We start from the raw sequence: 18,795 nt of genomic DNA, 5'->3' as shown, positions 1-18,795 counted from the left end.
GATTCTGCAGTGTGGGCCCATTGTTGGCCTAGTAGGCTTTATTGATCACCTTAGATAATCACAAAGAAAATTTATGTTTTTTCTATGCAAAATTATCCAGCCGATCGCTTTTGGTCTGTTCACAATGAAGCAACGACCTTATCATCTGGGGTGTGCCAACATTGCCATTGCCAACACACTCATAGAGCTGGTCGCTTCATTGTGATACGCAAGCCCCTTCACCACAACAAGGTAACGATCACGAAGGGGAATTGACACATGTATGTGCCTTTTTTTGTTTGGTTTTTGAAGCCACAGTGCAGCACCAGAGGCCAGAAAAATTAGGCATGTACACATGCCTGAAAAATCTGGTATTGTAGCCGCTGCTGTAGCAGCGGCCAGAAAAATTGATGTTTGTTTCCCAGGCAGAAAGTGCCCTAAAACATTGCGGCTTGAACCCTAGTTGGTGGCGGATAAGTCACGCAAGTCATCCGGCATTTAGAGATAAAATACAGCAGCGTGTGGACCATTTTTAACCCAAGGCAGCTCATCTCATCAGGCCTTTTTTAGTCAAAAGTATCGCCCACTGTCAGTCCCTTCGGGATCCATCCCTCATTCATCTTAATAAAGGTGAGGTAATCTAGACTTTTTTGACCTAGGCAACTTCTCTTCTCAGTGACAATACCTCCTGCTGCACTAAAGGTCCTTTCTGACAGGACACTTGAAGCGGGGCAGGCCAGAAGTTCTATCGCAAATTGGCATAGCTCAGGCCACAGGTCAAGCCTGCACGCCTTGTAGTCAAGGGGTTCAGAGTGTCGATATCTGCAGTTAAGGCGAGGTAGTCTGCTACTTGTCGGTCGAGTCGTTCTTTGAGGGTGGACCCCGAAGTGCTGTGGCGATGCGTAGGACTTAAAAAGCTCTGCATGTCCTCCATCAACAACACGTCTGTAAAGCGTCCTGTCCTTGCCGGCGTGGTCGTGGGAGGAGGAGGATTACTTTCACCTCTTCCCCTGTTAGATTCCCGTTGTGCTGTGACATCATCCTTATACGCTGTGTAAAGAATACTTTTTAATTTATTTTGGAACTGCTGCATCCTTTCCGACTTGCGGTAACTCAGTAACATTTCAGGCACTTTCTGCTTATACCGGGGGTCTAGTAGCGTGGACACCTAGTACAGGTCGTTCTCCTTCAGCCTTTTTATACGTGGGTCCCTCAACAGGCACGACAGCATGAAAAACCCCATTTGCACAAGGTTGGATGCCGAGCTACTCATGTCCCGTTCCTCATCCTCAGTGATCTCACTGAAGGTATGTTCTTCCCCCCAGCCACGTACAACACCACGGGTACCAGATAGGTGACAACAAGCACCCTGGGATGCCTGTTGTGGTTGGTCTTCCTCCTCCTCCTCAAAGCCACATTCCTCCTCTGACTCCTCTTCCTCACAATCCTCTTCCAGCGTTGCCGCAGGTCCAGCAAGCGATGCTGATAAGGCTGTTTCTGGTGGTGATGGTGACCACAACTCTTCCTCGTCACGCTCATCTACGGCCTGATCCAGCACTCTTCGCAGGGCACGCTCTAGGAAGAAAACAAATGGTATGATGTCGCTGATGGTGCCTTCGGTGGGACTGACTAGGTTTGTCACCTCCTCAAAAGGACGCATGAGCTTACAGGCATTGCGCATGAGCGTCCAGTAACGTGGCAAAAAAATTCCCAGCTCCGCAGAGGCTGTCCTAGCACCCCGGTCATACAAATACTCGTTAACGGCTTTTTCTTGGAGCAGGCGGTCGAACATTAGTGTTGAATTCCAACGTGTCAGGCTGTCGCAAATCAAGCACCTCACTGGCATGTTGTTTCGCCGCTGGATATCTGAAAAGTGCGCCATGGCCGTGTAGGAACGCCTGAAATGGGCACACACCTTCCTGGCCTGCTTCAGGACGTCCTGTAAGCCTGGGTACTTATGCACAAAGCGTTGTACAATCAGATTACACACATGTGCCATGCACGGCACATGTGTCAACTTGCCCAAATTCAATGCCGCCAACAAATTGATTCCGTTGTCACACACCACTTTGCCGATCTCCAGTTGGTGCGGAGTCAGCCACTGATCCACCTGTGCGTTCAGGAGTGCTGGTCCGGTGTGACTCTCTGCTTTCAGGCAAGTCAACCCCAAGACGGAGTGACACTGCCGTATCCGGGATGTGGAATAGCCCTGTCACGAGGGTATCAAGAGCCACGTCTGACTCCGTTATACACGGGGTCAGGAAGTCGCAGCGGGTGGCTGCGCGCTCTATATCTAAAGATCACGGTGTTTCTTAGTTATTGTTTTCTGTGTTTGCCTTGCTATCCTTTTTGTCTCTCTCAGGGAGCCGTAGCTTCTCTTTCTCAGCTGTTTCTTGTCTGCCACTCCCTACCTCCTTATATTCTCCCCTCACACTTCTCTAGTTGCCAGTTATAGAGCTTCCTGCCTGGACATCTATACTGACCCACTGGAGTGGTTAATCCTGGTTGTTGTTCCTGTGTGCTACCCTCCGGATCCCTGTTTGGCTTATTGTTGTCTCCTGTTGTCTCCCACCTGGGAATATATGTTGAGTCTGTGTTGTCTGTCCTCCCCTTGGTGTTTTCCCTTAGAGTTAGTGGTGCGGACTAGTGTTCCCATCGCCCTGTTCACTACCTAGGGCTCAGCTCAGGGAAAGCCAGGGCTTTAGGCACGTGATCGGCGTACGGGTGAGGAACCCGTCTAGGGACGTCAGGGCAGCCAGGTGCCAGCCACCAGGTGAGTCAGGGGTCACCATCTTCCCTCTCACTTGGGCAGGGCCTTCATCGTTCCCTCCCTCTGTGTCACGTATGTGATAGCCACGCCGACCGTGATATTATAACTGGCCATTACTTTTTGAGAAAAAAAAATAAATTTTTTTTTTTTTTTTAAATTTTTTGTTTGTTGTTTTTTTTTTTTCTCTCTCTACTTAGAATCCAATATGGATCCTATTGATGCCTTGGCAGAACAGCTTCAAAGCCTGTCTTTGGAGGTGGCAGGATTGAAGGCGTCTGTTCTCCAACAACAGCAGCAAATGCAGCAGACGGCACCCCCAGCGGTTGCTATGGGTAACCAGGTTGTCACTGAACCCAAGGTTGCTCTTCCCGACAGATTTTCTGGGGGAAGGGACAAATTTGCGACGTTCCGTGAGGCCTGCAAATTATATTTTAAGTTGCGCCCTTACTCCTCAGGTCATGAAGAACAACGGGTAGGGATTGTCATTTCCCTGCTTCAGGGGGATCCGCAATCCTGGGCGTTCTCGTTACCCCCTGGTTCTCAGGCTCTTCGGTCAGTGGAGGGATTTTTTGGGGCTTTGGGTCTCATATATGATGACCCTGACCGAGTCGCCCTGGCTGAGTCGAAGTTACGGAGACTCCTACAGGGAGATCGGTCAGCAGAGGAATATTGCTCAGAGTTCCGTAGGTGGGCTACGGATACTCAGTGGAACGACCCGGCTCTCAGGAGTCAGTTATGCTCTGGGTTATCTGAAAGGGTTAAGGATGCACTGGCGCTGTATGAGACCCCCCTTTCCCTTGATGCTGTTATGTCCCTCTCTATCAGAATAGATAGACGTCTTAGGGAGAGATCGAAAATTCCGGAGCAATTGGTTACCTCTCCCAAGCAACAGTCAGCCTGTACTGACTTAGATGAGCCTATGCAGCTAGGCGGAACTTCTCGTCAGGTCCGTCCTCCCGAGGTTCGCCGTAGGGGGGGGGGCTTGTTTTTTCTGTGGGGGGAGGGGTCATTTCATTAATGTCTGTCCCTCCTTTCTCAAAAACAAAAGACCGTCGGAAAACTACTAACCCTGGGCTGTGCGGAGGATGTCAGCCGGGGGGTATACGTTTCCTCCATACGAACATCTCAATTTGTGTTACCAGCGGTCATTGTTTTTGGTGTTAAGACGGAGTCTATTTCTGTTTTTCTAGACAGTGGAGCAGGGGTAAACTTGATTGATGCCCATTTTGCCCGCACTATGGGTTTGTCTCTCTGTACGCTGCAGAGACCTATTCCCGTATTCGCTATAGATTCTGCTCCTCTGTCTCAGAGAAACCTCACCCACATTGTTTGTAATTTACACCTTCGGGTAGGGGACCACCATAATGAGTGTCTTTCATGTTACGTTCTGGAGGGCCTTCCCTCTCCGGTGGTATTGGGTCTTCCCTGGTTGGTAGCGCACAATCCAGTGGTGGATTGGCAGGCCAGGGAGATATTGGAGTGGAGTGAGCATTGCAGAGAGAATTGCTTAAATAACAATTGCTTAATCGCCTCCATAGCTTCCCTACCTACATTTATTTCGGACTTTGAGGACGTTTTTTCTGAAAAGGGTTGTCAGAAACTACCACCTCATCGTCCTTATGATTGCCCGGTTAACCTGATTCCCGGGGCAAAATTACACAAGTCCAGGTTGTATAATCTTTCGGGTCCCGAGAGACAAGCCATGAAAGATTATATCTCCGAGAGTCTGGCTAAGGGACACATCAGACCCTCTTCTTCACCCGTGGCTGCAGGGTTTTTCTTTGTTAAAAAGAAAGATGGGGGCCTGCGTCCTTGCTTAGATTTCCGTGAGTTAAACCAGATAACCATCCGTGACCCATACCCTCTTCCTCTCATTACTGACCTTTTTAATCAGATTGCGGGTGCTAAGTGGTTCTCCAAACTTGATCTTAGGGGGGCCTACAATCTGATTCGTATCAGGGAAGGGGATGAGTGGAAGACAGCTTTTAACACCCCTGAGGGGCATTATGAAAATCTAGTTATGCCTTTCGGTCGGACCAATGCCCCTGCTGTCTTCCAACATTTCGTTAATGATATTTTTAGTCATCTCATCGGCAGGTTTGTAGTCATATACCTAGATGATATCTTAATTTATTCGGCTGATCTGAAAACACATGAGGTGCATGTCAGGCAAGTACTGCAGGTCCTACGGACGAATAAATTATATGCGAAAATTGAAAAATGTGTCTTCGCTGTTCAGGAATTACAGTTCCTGGGATATCTATTATCTGCTTCAGGTTTCCGCATGGATCCTGGGAAGGTCCAGGCAATTTTAGATTGGGATCTTCCTGAGAACCTTAAAGCCCTACAACGGTTTTTGGGTTTCGCTAATTTCTATAGAAAGTTCATTAAAAATTATTCAGTGATCGTTAAACCCCTTACCGACATGACTAGGAAGGGGACGGATTTTTCCAAATGGTCTGACGCCGCTAAGGATGCATTTTCCTCTCTAAAGGAGAGGTTTACCTCGGCACCTGTTCTAATTCAACCTGATGTCTCCCAGCCTTTTATTGTCGAGGTAGATGCGTCAGAGGTAGGAGTGGGAGCTGTATTGTCTCAGGGTCCGTCTCCTGGCAAATGGCGTCCTTGCGCTTTCTTTTCCAAAAAATTATCTTCTGCGGAGAAGAATTATGATATTGGAAATAGGGAACTGTTGGCGATTAAACTGGCGCTTGAAGAGTGGCGTCACTTCTTAGAGGGAGCAATCCACCCCGTCACGGTGATTACGGATCACAAAAACCTTCTGTACCTAGAATCGGCTAAACGTCTCACCCCTAGACAAGCTAGGTGGTCGCTATTCTTTACCAGATTTAACTTTGTAATCACCTATCGTCCTGGGGCAAAAAATACCAAGGCAGACGCATTATCTCGTAGTTTCCCTGGAGGGGGTAATGTTTGTGATCCGGTACCTATTTTACAAAGAGGAGTGGTTGTCTCTGCTGTACACTCTGTTCTAGAGGGAAAGGTGTTAGAGGCTCAGGGGGACGCCCCGGCCTCTTGCCCCTCAGAGAAATTGTTTGTACCGTTAAATCTGCGTCTTGAATTATTAAAAGAACATCATAATTCGGCACTTGCTGGACACCCGGGTAGTAAAGCAACCTTGGAGCTTTTATCTCGTCGTTTTTGGTGGCCAAGGTTGCGTCAGGATGTAATGGATTTCGTGTCTACTTGTTCTACTTGTGCACGCGCGAAAGTCTCTCATACACGTCCAGCAGGGTCTTTATTGCCACTTTTCATCCCCAATAGGCCATGGACACATCTTTCAATGGATTTCATCACTGACTTACCGTTGTCGGCGGGTAAAACAGTTATCCTGGTAGTAGTAGACAGGTTTAGCAAAATGGTACACTTTATTGCGCTACCCGCACTTCCTAATGCTAAAACTCTCGCTCAGGTGTTTATCAGTGAAATCGTGAAGCTTCACGGGGTCCCTTCCGATGTGGTTTCGGATCGGGGAACCCAGTTTATTTCTAAGTTTTGGAAAGCTTTTTGTTCCCGTTTGGGGGTTCACTTGTCCTTTTCCTCAGCTTTCCATCCTCAGTCGAATGGACAGACTGAGCGTACCAACCAAAACCTAGAAACATATTTAAGGTGTTTTGTGTCTGAAAACCAAGAGTTGTGGTCATCATATTTACCGTTAGCTGAGTTTGCCATAAATAATCATTATCAGGAGTCCACTGGCAAGTCACCATTCCTTGGTGCATACGGTTTTCATCCCCAATTTTGTACTTTCAAAGAGGGGGGTCTTCTGGGGTTCCCGAAGAGGAAAGGTTTTCTTCATCTCTTTCATCGGTATGGCAGAAGGTGCAAGTTAACTTGAAAAAGATGAGTGGTAAATATAAATGCATGGCCGATAAGAAACGGTCGCCAGGTCCGGACCTAGGAGTGAATGACTATGTGTGGTTGTCTACTAGGAATATTAAGTTGAAGGTTCCTTCTTTGAAACTGGGTCCTAGGTTCATTGGTCCCTATAAAATAGTAGCCGTCATTAACCCTGTGGCTTTTCGCCTGGAGCTACCTCAGACTTTTAAGATCCATAACGTCTTCCATAAATCGTTACTCAAGAAGTATGTTCCACCTCTAGAACCATCGCCGCTGCCACCTCCTCCTGTTATTGTGGATGGTAATCTGGAGTTTCAAATAGCCAGAATTGTTGATTCTCGTCGGGTCCGCCGCTCTCTTCAGTACCTTGTGCATTGGAGGGGTTACGGTCCCGAGGAAAGAATGTGGGTTCCAGTGTCAGAGGTAAACGCCAACAAGTTAATTCAGACTTTCCATGCCTCTCATCCGGAGAGACCTGGTCCTGAGTGTCCGGAGGCCCCTCGTGAAAGGGGGGGTACTGTCACGAGGGTATCAAGAGCCACGTCTGACTCCGTTATACCCGGGGTCAGGAAGTCGCAGCGGGTGGCTGCGCGCTCTATATCTAAAGATCACGGTGTTTCTTAGTTATTGTTTTCTGTGTTTGCCTTGCTATCCTTTTTGTCTCTCTCAGGGATCCGTAGCTTCTCCTCCTCAGCTGTTTCTTGTCTGCCCCTCCCTACCTCCTTATATTCTCCCCTCACACTTCTCTAGTTGCCAGTTATAGAGCTTCCTGCCTGGACATCTATACTGACCCAGACCAGGTATCAGTGGTCAGATGGACCCTTGCGCCAACACTGTGTGCCAGACATGCCATTACTTCCTTTTGCACAATCGAGCACAGGTTGGGGATTTCCTTTTGTGCAAAGAAATTTCGGCTGGGTACCTTCCACTGCGGTGTCCCAATAGCTCCAAATTTTTGGAATGCCTCAGACTCCACCATCTTGTATGGTAAAAGCTGGCGGGCTAAGAGTTCAGACAAGCCAGCTATCAGACGCCGGGCAAGGGGGTGACTTTGTGACATTGGCTTCTTACGCTCAAACATGTCATTGACAGACACCTGACTGGGCAGATGAGCAGGAACTGCTCAAGGCGAGAGACGGAGTGGTGGATGGTTGAGAGGGGGCAAGGAGGACAGCAGTGGTTGACGTGGCTGAAGATGCTGGACCAGGAGGAGGATGGCAGCTTTGAGTTTTTGTGCTGCTTGTACTCATGTGTTGATCCCATAGGCGTTTGTGATGTGCAATCATGTGCCTTCGCAAAGCAGTTGTACCTAGGTGGGTGTTGGACTTCCCACGACTCAGTTTCTTTTGGCACAGGTTGCAAATGGCATCACTGTTGTCAGAGGCAGACACACAAAAAAAATGCCACACTGCTGAGCTCTGCAATGACCGCATTCTGGTGGTGGCAACAGCATGCGTTGATTGGCATGCTGTCTGGCTGACCCCGGGTGCCGATGCATGCTGTCTGACTGTGCCACTAGCTCCTTGCGACGACCTCCCCCTGCTTCCAACTCGTCTCCTCCTCCTCTCTGTCTCCCCATCTGAACTTTCCCCCTGTTCTTCTTCTCTTCTAGCGGGCACCCACGTGACATCCACGGACACATCGTCATCATCAACCGCTTCACTTGTATCTGAAAACTCAGCAAAGGAAGCAGCAGCGGGTACAACATCATCATCATCACACCGTACGTCCATGTGTGTAATGCTGCCTGACTGAGACATATCCCTGTTATCTACATCCTCTGGCAATAATGGTTGCGCATCACTCATTTCTTCCAACTGATGTGTAAATAACTCCTCTGACAGATCAAGTGAAGCGGCTGTGGTGCTAGTGTTGGTGGTGGCGGCAGGCGGGCGAGTGGTAACTTGAGAGGTGCCCGAAGCTAAGCTGGAGGAGGATGGTGCGTCAAGGTTCCGAGCGGAAGCTGTAGAAGATTGGGTGTCCTGTGTTAGCCAGTCAACTATGTCCTCAGAACTTTTCGAGTTCAGGGTACGTGGCCTCTGAACACTGGGCATTATTCTAGGGCCAAAGGGAATCACAGCACCACGACGGCCCCTGCAGGGTGGCCTGCCTCTGCCTGTCATTTTTTTTCCGATTAGTGGTACTATGTGTGCAAGCTACTGTGACACCAGATATGAGTGGCACTGTGCACTGGCAGAAGTTGGCAGAGTAGACGCTGTAGGCCTGACACACACGCTTGCAGACAACTAACTGCTATTCAATCTATTACAGTCAAAATTGTAGTTTTTTTTAAAATGTACACTACTGTTACACCAGATGTGAGTTGCACTGGTGTAACACTGAGCCCTGGCAGGCCCTGAAACGCACACGTGTGAAGGAAACTGACTGCTACTATTTCACTGTCAAAATTGTATTTTTTTTTTAAATGTACACTACTGTTACACCAGATATGAGTTGCACTGGTGTGACACTGTGCCCTGGCAGGCCCTGAAACGCACACGCGTGCTGGCAACTGACTGCTATTATATTACAGTCAAAAATATATATATTTTTTTTAAATGCAAGCTGTTGTGACACCAGATATGAGTGGTGGCACTGGGCAAGTGGGCACAGTATACGCTGTGAGCCTGACACACACTCTGGCAGGCAGGCAACTGCAATTAGATTACACAAAACGCTGATGTTCTAGCCCTAAAAAGGGCTTTTTGGGGTTCTGTCCTTACAGCAGAGATCAGATGAGTCCTTCAGGACTGCAGTGGACACTGAATACACTTGCCTAGCTATCGATTTTCCTATTAAATCAGCAGCAGCTACACTGTCCCTCCTCTCACTAAGAATGCAGCTTCCGAATGAATCTAAAATGGATGCTGTCCAGGAGGTGGGAGGGTCTGGGAGGGAGGGTCTGCTGCTGATTGGCTGGAATGTGTCTGCTGACTGTGAGGTACAGGGTCAAAGTTTACTCAATGATGACGAATAGGGGGCGAACCGAACATCGCATATGTTCGCCCGCGGCGGCGAACGCGAACAAGCTATGTTCGCCGGGAACTATTCGCCGGCGAACTATTCAGGACATCTCTAATGAACAATATCCTACATTTTACAAGCCAGCACCTGGATCTGAATATTTTTGCAATTGCATATAATCAAATGTTTAGTATAGCCACTGAGCTATTCAATCAAATGTATCTGTACAGCATCACCTGCTGTTTGTTCTTTTCCTTATATCAATGTCCACCTCACTGAGGTGGCCCCATGAGGTCAGTTTTAATCTTCATCTGCCACCAGCCTTATCTTCTGAAGCTGTGGAAGGTGCAGGTAGAGAGCGATAGAAGAAAGGACACACCCTCTGATAAAGGAGACACACCCCTGAGCTGCCAGCCTGAAATAAATCTAGCAGAACATTTAGATCTCACAGGCATGGTTAGGGTACTTTTGGTCTCCGACCGCCCTTTCCTACTTGCGTGGCCCCATCTTGTATGGAAGTGTTGTTCATCTACTATTTAAGTAAAGACTGTGAGCTACATAGTTCAACTTTACTCAGGTCTAGAGATGGCCTTGCGGTTCACCAGGCGGTCGGTTCGCGGCAAACTTTCCTTGTTCGCGATTTGCTGAACATGCGAACATATGGCGATATTCGCGCCCGCCATATTCTTTTACATTGTGTAGAACTTTGACCCATGACACATCCATCAGGTGGTACAGGACAGCCAATTGAAAAGTTTCAGCACATGGACATACCCCCTACCTTATAAATAGACCTGATCTGGCCGCCATTTTACATTCTGTCAGTGTAGGGAGAGGTTGCTGTGTGGAGCAGGGACAGACTGTTAGTGACACAAATCGCTAGCTAATAGGGCCACAAAAGTCCTTTTCAGGACTGGTATAGGTGTACTATTGATAGGTGTGCAGTACAGAGGGGTGTAATATACTTAGAATATACTTTCTAACATAGAAAGTATATTATAGTGGATTTGTATTGTGCAGCAGTGGTGGTGACTGGTGAGGGGTTCTGCAGCGATACTACAACTACAAAGAGTGACAAACACAATTACAAAAAAAAATTATAACTGGTGTGATATACCCATCGCCCCCCCCCAAAAAAAATTATTGAAGCGGGGTGTTATATACCAATATACTTTCTTTATAGTGCATTTGGGTACTGTATAGTGCATTTGCGCATGCGCGAACGCGAAAATTATATTGCCGATATTTCGCTTTCAAAAAAATAATGAATGGAGATCGCAAATTTGAATAATACATCTGGTATGTCACTGTCCATGTTGTGGGATTATTTGTACACTTCTAGTAATTATTTCTTGGCTGCAAATATGAGCTGAAGGTTTTTCAGGTTCGCCTGCCATTAAAATGAATGGGACCCGCCGCGAACTTGCGGTTCGCGAACATTTGATCGCGTTTGCATTCGCGAACCGTCTCGGCAGATGTTCGTCCATCACTACTCAGGTCTCCTGCCTTTCATTCTAGATTTCATCATGAAGGGAACTGCACCTTCCATTGGCCAGGAGTGTGCTCAGGGGGATTGACTACCTATTATCCTGGCGACCCCTTCATCACTGTGCTGACCCTAGAAGTGAGGGAGGACTCAGCCACCGTATGTGGGTACAATGACAACTGCAACCACTCCCATCCTCCTCTCCGAACTTCCTGACAGGTTGGTGCATAATCCTACACCTGATCATAGGTTGCGTGTAGTGTTAAGTGAATCGAAGTCCACAAAGTGGACTTCAATCCAAATTTCAAGGAAAACTTTATTCGCTGAGAAGCCAAATTTCCTTGTGCTTCATGGTAGTGAATTGATTTTCCCTGAAATGGTGTAGAAAACAAAAAAATAATACTTACCTCAGCCATTTGCTCACGACAGGCTGGTCGCTGCCATTTTGATTGAAGACCTTGCATGAAATCCCATGCGCGGTGACGTATGACGTCACTACGCTAGCTGATATGATGACGTCATCACGGGCCGCGCGAGGTTTCGCACCAGATCTTCAATCAAGATGGCTGCGGCCGGCAAGCAAATGGATGAGTTAAGTATGATGTCATTTATTTATATTTTATTACACTGTATTTTTACTTTCAGGTGACGCGATCAGCTATGAATGCGGCATCTGAAGGGTACAATGACGAGGAGTGTTCCCTGTCATTACACCCACTACCAACAAAGAAATGCACTTCATGACAAAGTAATTCATCACTAAGTGAATTTTTGAGGAAAATTCTGCGAAACCGCCAAATAATTTTTTTTTATACTTCGTCGATCTCTAGTTGTGTGTGGTACTGCAGCTCAGTTCCCTTTGGATACAGAATTCTGCTAGCTAAAGCAGCATTTCTAGCGTACCTTTTGATGGACTGTTTGGCTCCAAGGAAGGCTCGTTAGGAGGGTTCAGAAAGCGTGGTGTGTCTCCAAGGCCTCTTGAAGGCTTTTCCTTGGTCTTCAGGAGTCTCTTCATTTTATCCGTTATCCAGTTACTCCTCTTGTTACTGTCAGTAACATATAATATGTATCAGGTAATCAAAAAATGCAGCAATACAGTATACAGCTCTTACATGGAGCTATATTACAGTAGGTGAAACTACAGATGAGGACTCGCAAAAAACCCTATAAGGAAAATTCCCTGATGCATAGTGGGTCCCTGGTGCCCTCTTCAATTCCTTACTGTTATTAATACTCCATAAACTTGGCCTAACACTACATCAGATGTTCACACAAGTCCTAAAAGTAGAAAAAGATAACCAAATCAAACAAATGAATCAAATACCGTATATTACACTTGGTCATTTATTTATTGTGGAAAACAATCAGCCTAATATCACATGTCTGTAAGTGGCAAAAGTATGTGAACCTTTAGGATTCGCAGACAGATAATTAGATAGTGACATTAGAGTCAGATGTTTTTAATCAATGGCATGACAATCAGGTGTGCAACCTGTTTTATATAAAGAACTGGGAAACAGTTAGAAAGCGGGGTAGAGGGAAGAGTGCCAGGGAGGCTAGCCCTGATCTGACACACCCCAACAAGTTTGCACGTTTGGCAGATGAGGGGGATGTCAGTCCAGGGACGGCACTGCCGCAGCCAGACACTTCCTCTGCCAGTCAGGGGAATGTCAGCTCCGGTAAGCAGGGGACCAGGAGAGCAGGCCAGGCCAGACAGGTTCTGGTAGTGGGAGACTCAATTATTAGGGGTACAGATAGGGCAATCTGTCACAAAGACCGGGATCGTCGAACGGTGTGTTGTCTTCCTGGCGCTAGAGTTCGACACATCGCGGATCGGGTTGACAGATTACTGGGAGGGGCTGGAGAAGATCCAGCAGTCATGGTCCATATCGGAACCAATGACAAAGTTAGAGGTAGGTGGAGCGTCCTTACAAATGATTTAAGGTATTTAGGTAAAAAAAACTTAGGGCAAGGACCTCAAAGGTAGTATTTTCCGAAATACTACCGGTACCACAAGCCACACAAGAAAGGCAGCGGGAGATTAGGGAGGTTAACAAGTGGCTCAAGAACTGGTGTAGGAAGGAGGGGTTTGGGTTCCTGGAGAACTGGGCCGATTTCTCTGTTCGCTACAGGCTCTATCGTAGGGATGGGCTGCACCTCAATGGGGAAGGGGCAGCTGTGCTGTGGAGAAAGATGGCTAGAAGGTTGGAGGAGTGTTTAAACTAGGGACTGGGGGAGGGTAATTACGTTATAGGATGGTAAGATAGTGCAGATAGAGACAGGAGGCAAGGTAATGGGACTGGGGGAGAAATGGAAGGAGGGACTAGAACAGCTCAGAAGGAAAAGTGTAGGGTACAAAATATACATAAATGTCTTAAATGCATGCATACTAATGCCAGAAGCTTGACTAATAAAACTGGGGAACTGGAATTAGTGATGTGTGAGGAGGACTATGACATAGTGGGAATAACTGAGACATGGCTGGATGATAGCTATGACTGGGCGGTTAATGTACAGGGTTACAGTCTGTTAAGAAAGGATCGTCAAAACCGGGGAGGGGGAGGTGTCTGCCTTTATGTAAAGTCCTGTCTAAAGCCCACACTCTGGGAAGATATAAGTGAGGGACATGAACATGTGGAGTCACTGTGGGTAGGAATACATGGAGGCAAAAACAATAATAAATTACTAATAGGAGTTTATTATAAACCACCTAATATACCAGAGTCCACAGAAAATCTGGTACTAAACGAGATAGACAAGGCAGCAAATCACAATGAGGTGGTTATTATGGGGGACTTCAACTACCCAGATATAGACTGGGAAACTGAAACTTGTATATCTCATAAAGGAAACAGGTTCTTGGTAATAACCAAAGACAATTACCTTTCCCAACTGGTTCAGGACCCGACTAGAGGGACGGTCATACTGGACTTAGTATTAACCAATAGACCTCACAGAACAGCAGATGTGCAGGTCGGGGGACACCTGGGAAATAGTGACCATAAAGTAATAACCTTTCAATTATCATTCAAAAGAGTGTTTCTTCAGGGAGGATCAAAAATACAAAAAAAAAGCTAAATTTAGCCAACTACGAGAGGCCATAGGCATAACTAACTGGGACAAAGTACTCAAAAATAAAAATACAGCCACAAAATTGGATATTTTTAAAAGCATCCTAAAATCTAATTGTGAGAGGTACATATCTTATGGGAAAAAAGGTTAAGGAACAAGAAAAAAAAAAAACAATGTGGATAAATAGAACTGTAAATAAAGCAATAACTGACATAAAGAAAGCATTTAAATCACTAAAACAGGAGGGTAGCAAGGGAGCACTAGAAGGAAAAAAAATAGAATATGTAAAAAACAAATAAAGGCAACCAAACTAGAGACCGAGAGATTAATTGCCAAAGAGAGCAAAACTAACCTTAAAATATTTTTCAATTATATAAATGGTAAAAAGTATAAATCTGAAGGTGTCGGCCCTCTACAGAGTAATGAGGAGGGAGTTGCAGAGAGCGATGAGGAGAAAGCAAAGCTATTAAATATTTTTTTCTCCACTTTATTCACTGAAGAAAAAAAACTGTCAGATGAAATGCAGAATGTAAAAAGTTAATTCCCCATTAAAAGTGCCCTGTCTGACCCAGGAAGAAGTACATCGGCGTCTTGAAAAGATTAAAATAGACAAATCACCAGGATCAGATGGCATACTCCCCTGTATCCTAAGAGAATTAAGTTATGTCATAACCAGACCCTTATTTCTGATATTTAAGGACTCTATACTGACAGGGAGTGTTCCACAGGATTGGCGCATAGCAAATGTGGTGCCAATATTCAAAAAGGGCCCAAAAACAGAGCTCAGAAACTATAGGTGGGTAAGTCTAATGTGTAGTGGGTAAACTGTTTGAAGGTTTTCTAAGAGAAGCTATCTTGGAGTACCTCAATGAAAATAAGCAAATAACTCCCTATCAGCATGGCTTTATGAGAGATTGGTCATATCAAACTAATTTAATCAGTTTCTATGAGGAGGTAAGTTCTAGACTTGACAGCGGCGAATCAATGGATGTCGTATATCTGGATTTCTTCAAAGAATTTGACACTGTACCGCATAAAAGGTTAGTATATAAAATGAGAATCCTTGGACTGGGAGAAAATGTCTATGTGGGTAAGTAACTGGCTCAGTGATAGAAAACAGAGGGTGGTTAAAAACGGTACACACTCAGATTGGGTCACTGTCACTAGTGGAGTTCCTCAGGGGTCAGTATTGGGCCCTATTCTCTTCAATATATGTATTAATGATCTTGTAGAAGGCTTGCACAGTAAAATATAAATTTTTGCAGATGACACTAAACTGTATAAAGTAATTGACACGGTAGAGGGCAGTATACTGCTACAGATGGATCTGGATAGATTGGAGGCTTGGGCAGATAAGTGGCAGATGAGGTTTAACACTTACAAATGTAAGGTTATGCACATGGGAAGGAATAATGCAAGTCACCCGTACATACTAAATGGTAAAACACTGGGTAACACTGACATGAAAAAGGACCTAGGAATTTTAGTGAACAGCAAACTAAGCAGTAAAAACCAGTGTCAGGGCAGCTGCTTCCAAGGCCAATAAGATAATAGGTTACATCAAAAGGGGCATAGATGCCCGTAATGAGAACATAGTCCTACCACTTTACAAATCACTAGTCAGACCACACATGGAGAACTGTGTACAGTTCTGGGCTACTGTGAACAAGGCAGACATAGCCAGTGTCGGACTGGGGTGCCTAGGGCCCACCAGTGGAATTGATTTTGGGGGTCCACCCTAGAGCTGGAGATATAACTTGTTCATTTTTCAGTCTCGCACACATGAAAGTATGCATTTTAGCACACAATACAGTAACAGTATGCTAAACAGAACAGTATTGTGCACTGCCCGCCCATCTTCTTACTTCTTCTTTCGCCGAGATCCCGTGCCTGCGCACTGAGTCCGTTAGCCGCTGCATGAGCATTAATTACTGTGATGCCGTACCAGGAATGGACATCGCAGTGCGCATGCGCGGGATCTCGGCGAAAGAAGAAGTAAGAAGATGGGCGGGCAGAGGGAAAGGATGGGCGGGCAGAGGGAAAGACTGGGCGGGGGGAAGCGACAATAAGGCAGAGCTGCCTGGGCACCTACGAGGTTGATGCCGCCCCTGGGCACTTGCGAGCCCTCATTTGCATATCCTACTAAGCTGATTTTTGTCAGTTTTATAAGTCCACGATTGCTTATAAAGGTAACGTTTTTATCAACTGTAATGCTGCTCAAAAGCTATGGGAAGGGTTAAAAAGGTGAAACTGTGATGACGGACTCCCTTTAAGCAACTCATTTAGTTGATAACTGTATCTGTTATTTACAGTCAGTAGTTTAGACAGCAGTCACACATGGACATTCCATGTCCTAGATGAACCACCCAGTCCCCCAGCCAGCCTAAACAATATCCAAAGTGAAGGAAATGTTTCCTGCATATTCAAAAGGATAAGTTTATTGAAGTGCTGGCAGTAGTGCCCCGGCCTCCTCACAGCTCACCAAGCTCAGCGCCGTACATTGTATAGCGGCTGTGCTTGGTATCATGCTCAACCCCTTTCACCTCTATGGGGCTGAGCTGCTCCTAGGCCACTTAATCAATGAACGTGACATCACATGGCCCAGAAAAATCACAGAGAAGGGCACAGCGCTCACAGGAGCCCCGGTGCCTTCTCAAACAGCTGATCGGCAGTGGTCCCAGGTAGGGATCGACCGATTATCGGATTTACCGATATTATCGGCCGATATTCAGGATTTTCAAAGTTATCGGTATCAGCATCTAACCTTGCCGATATGCCGATAACGAATCGCGAACATGGATCGCGCTGCTATCAACGCGATCAATGTTCCTCAGCAGCACGGGGGAGAAGGAAGCAGTCCCTCCCCCCTGTGCCGCTGCTGCCACCAGTGAGAGGCAAGAGGGGAGGAGGAGGGGAGGGGCTGTGGCCATTGCGCCACCAATGATGTTAACTCAGTTATTAATTCAAATATAGGAGGCGGGTGAATCATATAGCTGCACCTGAGGGGTTAACTGCCGCGGATCGCAGCTACCTCTCATAGAGGTCAGGTGTCGCTATATTTGAATTAATGGGCAAGTTATCTTCATTGGTGGCAGTGGCAGCTTCTGATCAGAGCCCAAGCAGTGTAATTGCGGGGCTCTGATCGGTTACCATGGCAGCCAGGATGCTACTGACGCCCTGGCTGCCATAGTCAGCTCCCTGCTGCTGTGTGTACTATGCACAGGGCCGCAGGGAGAGTGTGAAGTCCTATTCACCCTGATAGAGCTCTATTAGGGTGAATAGGACAAGGGATCCAGGTTCTAGCCCCTAAGGGGGAAATAGTTATTAAATTTAAAAAAACACCAAAATATTAAGTATAAATATTTAATCTTAGATATATAATGGCATCTCTTCATTTAACAACAGATTTGTGTAGGAATTTTTTTATTTTTTTAAAAATGAAAATGCACAAAATATTGGTATAAATTATCGGCCTGAAAGTTCACAGGTTATCGGCTCTAAAAAAATCAATATCGGTCGATCCCTAGTCCCGGGTGTCAGACCCCCACCAATCAGATACTGATGACCTATCCACAGTCATATGTGACTGATATCAGCCGCTCCTCTTATAACGCTCCAGCGCTGATATAACCTCCAGAGACATTACATCACATGTGACTGATATCAGCCGCTCCTCTTATAACGTTCTAGTACTGATATACCGTATTTTTCGCCCTATAAGACGCACCGGCCCATAAGTTGCACCTAGGTTTTTGGGGAGGAAAATAAGAAAAAATATATTTTTAACCAAAAGGTGTGCTTTTGGTGGGTTTGGAACTAATGGTGGTCTGTGGATGGCACTATTACTGGGGATCTGTGAAGGACACTGTTATGGGGGGGGGGATCTGGGGATGGCACTGTTATGGGGGATCTGTGGATGACGCACTGTTATGGGGGATCTGTGGATGACACACTGTTAGGCCTCATGCACACGACTGTTGTTTTATTCCGTGTCCGTTGTTCCGTTTTTCGTGATTTTCTGCGGACCCATTGACTTTCAATGGGTTTGTTGAAAACTCGGCTAATGCACCGTTTGTCATCCGCGTCCGTGATCCGTGGTTCCAGTCCGTCAAAAAAATATAACCTGTCCTATTTTTTCCACGGAAAACGGTTTGCGGACCCATTCAAGTCAATGGGACCCTGAAAAAACGCGAAGGCACACAAAATTGTCATCCACGTCCGCGTGTCCGCGTACGTTTTTTTCCTATCATTTGCATGGCGAACTTGACTTAGATTTTTTTTTACTTTCCTTCATGTCTGGTGATCCTCCAAAAATAAAGGAAGACACACGGAAACAAAAACGGAAACGGATCACGGAACAACGGAACCCCATTTTGCGGAACGGAACACAACAACGGTCGTGTGCATGAGGCCTTATGGGGGGATCTGTGGATGACACACTATTATGGGGGGGATCTGTGGATGGCACTGTTATGGGGGGTATCTGTGGATGGCACTGTTATGGGGGGTATTTGTGGATGGCACTGTTATGGGGGTATCTGTGGATGGCACTGTTATGGGGGGTATCTGTGGATGGCACTGTTATGGGGGATCTGTGGATGGCACTGTTATGGGGGATCTGTGGATGGCACTGTTATGGGGGATCTGTGGATGGCACTGTTAT

At 46.3% G+C, this 18,795-nt stretch overlaps 1 protein-coding gene across 1 annotated transcript in view; it reads right to left on the bottom strand.

Moving 5' to 3' along the window:
- The window catches only part of CCDC88B (coiled-coil domain containing 88B), a 264,648-nt gene that overhangs the window by 7,822 nt on the left and 238,031 nt on the right, over positions 1-18,795 (bottom strand). The window contains exon 19 of the mRNA XM_040409106.1: positions 11,964-12,106. Within this exon, the coding sequence (XP_040265040.1) occupies positions 11,964-12,106 (143 nt within the window). The remainder of the gene's footprint in view (positions 1-11,963; positions 12,107-18,795) is intronic.

The sequence above is a fragment of the Bufo bufo genome, chromosome 10, assembly GCF_905171765.1.
Source record: "Bufo bufo chromosome 10, aBufBuf1.1, whole genome shotgun sequence".
Taxonomy (NCBI): domain Eukaryota; kingdom Metazoa; phylum Chordata; class Amphibia; order Anura; family Bufonidae; genus Bufo; species Bufo bufo.
Note: the sequence above shows the minus strand (reverse complement) of the source record. Positions and strands in the feature narration are given on the sequence as shown.